General features: G+C 47.3%; 1 protein-coding gene across 1 annotated transcript; it reads right to left on the bottom strand.

Annotated features, from left to right (window-relative positions):
• Window positions 1-472: 472 nt before the first annotated feature.
• LOC122029384 (cytochrome P450 72A397-like) lies at window positions 473-2,634 on the bottom strand. The gene is made up of 5 exons (XM_042588351.1): window positions 2,282-2,634; window positions 1,958-2,187; window positions 1,626-1,864; window positions 1,153-1,531; window positions 473-1,066 (listed from the first exon to the last, which is right to left on the bottom strand). The coding sequence occupies exons 1-5, from the start codon at window positions 2,553-2,555 to the stop codon at window positions 644-646; spliced, it is 1,545 nt and encodes a 514-aa protein (XP_042444285.1). The 5' UTR covers window positions 2,556-2,634; the 3' UTR covers window positions 473-643.
• Between the last annotated feature and the right edge of the window lie 3,214 nt (window positions 2,635-5,848).

Below are 5,848 nucleotides of genomic sequence, written 5' to 3'. Positions count from 1 at the left end.
GAAAAAACTAATCAAGATTTCAGATTTCAGATGGCTAGGCGATTAAACTAGGAGATAATTTTAAAGATGAAACTGAGAAAACTTGTCTCATGGGAAGAGATAAAACTTATGACTCTCAACTTTTGATCCATATTTAGGAAATTTGGACGACAATGAATGTGACTACAAACTTTATCTTTTACCTAAAAAATACAATCGGCGAAGTTATTTGTTATAAAAAAAAGGTGATAAAGTTTAAAATTATTAATTGCTCGTGATAGATAACTGTACCTTATAGAGTTCGAATTAATGTTTAGACTTCGAATAAAATAATTACGTCTCAAATTATTAAAGTCCATAGAGTCCATTAACGGAATGAGTTGACACCGTCACACCGATAAAAAACTGATTCATTATTTTTTTTATTCGATAATATAATTCACAAAACGCGTAATTTTTCAACAGAAAACCCTTATCTAAATACACTAAATTATATCAAAAGGCTTCGATCCTTTATTAAGTAATAGTCCTCAGCATTATCGTACAGACGGAATAATCACTAACTATGAAATTATAAGATTACTACAGATATTACTAGAGAAGTAGATATTTGTTTTAGAATTTTGGCACATATATATATTTTTTATAAAATTGATCGATGGTTTCAAATCCTACGCAACCTGATGGGAGCACCATGCTGAGGCTTGAGAGTGAGAACAATGGCGGGAGCATGAGTGTAGGACGGCGAGAGGTCAAAGGAGAAGCGTTGAAGGATCAAACATAAAGCCAACTTGGCTTCCAGCAACGCGAAGTTCTGGCCGATGCAGACCCGGTGGCCGCCCCCGAAGGGGAAGAAGGCATTCTTCTCCGACGCCTTGTACATGCCGTCCGCGAATCTCTCCGGCTTGAACTCGTCGACGTCTTTGCCCCAGAAATCTGGATCATGGTGAACCTGAAGGATGGACAGGAAGAGCAAGACGCCTGGAGGGTACACTACGTCCCCAATTTTTGTGCTCTTGAAGACCTGCCGCACCGCGCCGATTGCCGGCGGGTAGAGTCGCAGAACCTCGTACAGAATCATCGTCACCTGCAGATGCCACATCGATCATACTTTCTAACATATTTGAGGAAATCCCTGTAGACTCATCGAGAATCGAAATTTATGGTGCTTACGGTCTTCAAGTGGTTCAAGCCATCGAAAGTAGGTTTCTCTTTCCCAAAGGCTTGCAGAACCTCTTCGCGAGCCCGTTCTTGCCAATCTTGATGCATGCTCAGCACAACCATCGTCCACGTTAGCAAAAGGGACGTAGTCTCCTGTCCTGCGAAGTAGAACAGCTTGCATTCTTCCACCACCTCGTCCGTCGTCATCCCGGCGTTCCCGTGTTCTCGGAGGTGTTGCAGATTGGACTCCAGCAACAAGCCGAGAAGGTCATCGTTCTTTGCGGCGCCCAATTTCATACTCTCCTCCCTCTTCTTGATTATGCTCAATAGAATCCTTTTTACCTCTATGTTGATTTCTTTCATTCTAGTGTTAATTCGGGTGGGCAAAAACCTGTACAATGCAAGATATCGATTATACTCTGTTTCTAACAAGGATCACAACGAATCGAACATTTTGCAGATGTATATTGTGGATCAGCACTCGCCTGAAGCCCGGTATATGTGCATAAGGGAGACCGCGGGCAACGAGCGCACCTTGCTCATCCTGAAGCTGGAAAATTTTCCTTCCTTCTTCAAAATTGCTACCGAAAGCACTCCGGGAAATGACATCGCCGGTGAAGCTCTGGAGCTCGACGGAAACATCTATCTCTTCACCTTTCGCCGCCATCCCATCCCATCGGTTGACCAGCTCATCACAACAAACAGAGAAAGCAGGCAGCATGCGCTGCATATAGCCAAAAAAAGTTACTGAGTCATTTCGACAAACATACAGGCGAGGCAGAGGCATAAATTAACTCAGCAGAGATGGATCAATCACCTTGAGCTTCTCTATATGGAAAGCGGGGTTCAATATCTTCCTGTGCTTGGCCCATTTCTCACCTTCCTGACTCAGCAGGCCTCTGATAAAGTACTTTGCCAGATAATTTGTCTTTGCCTTCCCGATCTCACCGGTCTTGTTGGCCAGAACTTCTCTGATTTGATCAGGATCCGTGATGGTCGCTCTCGGATTAGGTCCCATCCAATGGAAAGTTACCTTGTTCTCCTTTCCTACAAGAAAAATTTTCAATCCGATTTAATCAACAGGAGTTAAATTTGCTTGGTGAAATGGACAAGGAGGCGGTCAAGTTGTATGGCTGCTGACCGTGTGCATCAGCGGCGCGTTTTAAGAAGGGAGAAACGCGAGGGAAGATGGCGTGGGAGAAGGGCATGGGCTTGCCGCGGGCCTCCTCGGCAAGCCGGACAAAATCCTTGAGATCGCCGCTGATGGGACGGTAGGAGGAGCCCTTGAGCCCCTGCGACCGGAGCGCGCGGTCTAGGCGGCGAGGCTCCCAGAACGCCCAGTTCAGCATCCTGACTGCCCAGGCAGCCACCAGCAGCGCGGCCAGGCCGCTACACACGGCGACCCACAGTTCCATGTCTGCAACTCCAAAATCAAGACTAGAAAAAAAAAATTGAGAGGTGAAATTGAGAAGATCGGAATGAAGCTTCTACTTTCTTAGAGAATATATATAGATATGCTCTGGCTCAGATGGGAGTCAAATGGTGATGGCAGGGATGACGTGAGAACTTCTATGGGGTTGAATAAAATGAAGACATGACGAACTGTCCACCCTAAAAAAACAGGTGAGATGGTTCGATACGGTTTTGCTTATCGGATTTGTATCAGCTTTCGTGGGGCATCTTCTAGAAACAATCTCTCTCCCCCTTTTTACCATTTTCTTTTATCTGTTTCTTTTTAAAAAAAATTTGATGTTCCGAGGGATCTCATTAAAATATAGATAAAAGTCAAAAGGTTTTTTTTTTTAAATTTAATGTTCCGAGGGATCTCATTAAAATTTATATAAAAGTCAAAAGGCCTCATTTTTTTTTTCTGAATCATCAAAACCTCCTATTTTCATTCGTGTCGGCGTTCCCTGGGAACGTACCATCTCCGAGTCCAATTATTTACCATACGTTCTAGACAAACCGTTGATGCATCAATTTGACTCTTCGCCGGTCTTTGGGGCCACTTATTGAATTGATGCGTCAGGCAGCGTTTTATTTCATCTTTATTATTGTTTCCGTATGGAAAACCTGATCCCTTCGCATCATCTAGAAAATTAAAAATCCTAAATTTACAAAGCAAATTTTGATTGGCTCTGTAGGAAAAACAAATAAATGATTGTTGTCGTTACTTTATAATCTTTATTAATTTCAATATGAATTTGTCATGTTCTGTTGTAAACGAGAACCATTAATTAGTTTCAGTATAGTGTGTTACTGTAATCTATACCCTAGAATGAATCATAATGCACATGAGAACAAATCTAGATAAAATATTTCAAACCGTCCAGTCAACTTTGTTTCGTATTCAACTTGTTGATTGATTACATTCCAGAACTCTATTGACCGGTTACAGAGGAACACGTATTGGTCCACATCGCGCATTTCCCTTTATGTCTGATCCGATGACAAGGAACGGGGGCCCATAGAGGAAAGGATCAATGGCACGAGAGAGTGAAAGGTCTCGCCAAATTAGGAGAAAGTCAAAGGTTCGACCGAGCAGGGAGAAATCTCTCGGCCGACCGGCATGGGTAGACCCCGGGCCGGCACAATGACAGCTCGACCTGGGGTCGAGCTTCCGACGCTCACAAGCTCCTTTATAGAGAAATCACTATGCTGAGTAGCTAAGCTGCTCGGCCGAACTGCCGAACGACTAGTCGATGCTCCATCCGAGTGTGTGACCGAGCAGACGTCTGGCCCGGTCAGAGGTACGTGTACACCCGAGCGCTCGGGAAGCCAAGCGACCAGCCCGACCGGCCCAATTAGAGACAAGGGGCTTAGAGGAGGACAAAAGGGGCAGCTAGTGATGTCATTCCCGAGACGTCCGTCGCCGACAAATAGCATGGTCGACGACCGGGCCATACCAAGGATCGTACGGAGGGAGTTTCTGCTGACATGACAGAGATATGTTCGGACAATTGCGGTATGACATCAGACATGCTTTTCTGACACAGCCATCCCAAGGTATGCTTTGAGGAACGTGCACGCATCGGGAAGCGTGCACGCGCCTCTCTAAGATCCTATATAAAGACCCTCAGACTTCAACGGAGGTATGATTTTCTATCATCGTCTACTGTAGCCACAGTCTTTATTCTGCCTCTATTTCTTCTCGCCGTCGTCTGACTTGAGCGTCGGAGGGTCGTCGCCGGGAACCCCTTCTCGGCCCGACTTTGTTGCAGGTTCATCAGAGGCTTACGTCACTGTGAAGATCACCGGGGAGCAGCAGAGAGCGCCACGCCCCCAGTTCCATCGACTCAGTGCACGGACATGATCAAATTGGCGCCGTCTGTGGGAATGCACCTGAATCCGAGCCGAGAAGATGGAAGAAGCTGGATGCCAACTAATGGTAACGCTCTCTCCCGAGGAGCTCGAAGCACTCATCCAAGCGCGAGCCGCAAAGATAGTTGAGCAACAGCAGAAGACCCAATCAGAGAGAATAGCTCAACAGGTCGCCTCGGTCTCTAGAGGCCGAGCGGCCATGGAGGACCGACCGGAACAATATTCTACGTGGGCTCAAAACAAAGGGCAGATCGGCACACTAGGAGACGCGTCGGCCGCCCCCATTCTGTTTCATCGGGCACTGTTCCAGACTCCATCAGAGCTGCCCCTAGCCAACCAGGGATCGTCCGATGAAGCGCCCGTGCGGAACACCAGAAAGGGGAAAGCACCGCGTACAGAGTCATCCCCCGAGCGGGTCAATCGCCAGTTCTCTAAGGCGATTTTACAAGACCCGCTCCCAAAGCATTACGCTCCGATATCGATCGGGGAGTATAATGGCGTAACTGATCCGGACGACCATCTCGGTAAGTTCGATAACGCTGCTACTCTTCATCAATACACCGATGAAGTTAAATGCAGAGTCTTCCTCACTACATTATCCGGCTCGGCTGAACGCTGGTTCCGGAGGTTGCCAGACAGATCAATTAAGAGCTTCAGAGATTTTCGAACGGCATTCCTCCATCACTTTGCAAGCAGCCAACGCTATCAGAAGACTAGCGTCAGCCTCTTTTCCATGAAGCGAGGCCCGAAAGAAACTCTCTGAGCCTACATCCAGCGCTTCAACCAAGCAGCTATGGACATCCCCACGGTCTCATATGAGATAATGATGCATGCTTTTACACAAGGCTTAGTCGATGGGGACTTCTTCCGCTCGCTCATCAGGAAGCCGCCTCACGACTACGACCACATGCTGAAAAAAGCGAGTGAGTACATTAACATGGAAGAAGCACAAGCGACCCGAAAGAATGAAGCGCCGGGCGAACCCCCATCCCAAACCGAACGAAGAACACATATCAACTAGCAACCGCCAAAAGGGCCACGTGCCGAGGGGATGAGGCCACCTCAAGATTTCAGATTGCCCGCCGTTCAGCACATTGCGGCCGAGCGGCCTCGGCAAAAAGGCAAGGTACGGACGCCCATGTTTTGCAAAATCCATCAATCAGCCACCCATAATACTCAAGACTGCCGAAGTCCCCCCCCCGGGTCAATCAGCCTGAGCCAAGGATCTATCGTCGCCGATCACCTTCACCGGACAGGCAAACTTAGCATCAACACGTCGAGCGGCGAATAGTTAGGCGTTCACCCGAGCGGCACCACCATCAGCAGCAACATCACCAGGCAAGGACCAACCCTCGAGTCTCCCACGAGCAAGACAGACCATCTGCTC

This window comes from Zingiber officinale, chromosome 10B (assembly GCF_018446385.1).
Source record: "Zingiber officinale cultivar Zhangliang chromosome 10B, Zo_v1.1, whole genome shotgun sequence".
Lineage (NCBI taxonomy): Eukaryota > Viridiplantae > Streptophyta > Magnoliopsida > Zingiberales > Zingiberaceae > Zingiber > Zingiber officinale.
The sequence above is the reverse complement of the archived record's forward strand: the minus strand, read 5'-3'. Positions and strand labels throughout refer to the sequence as shown.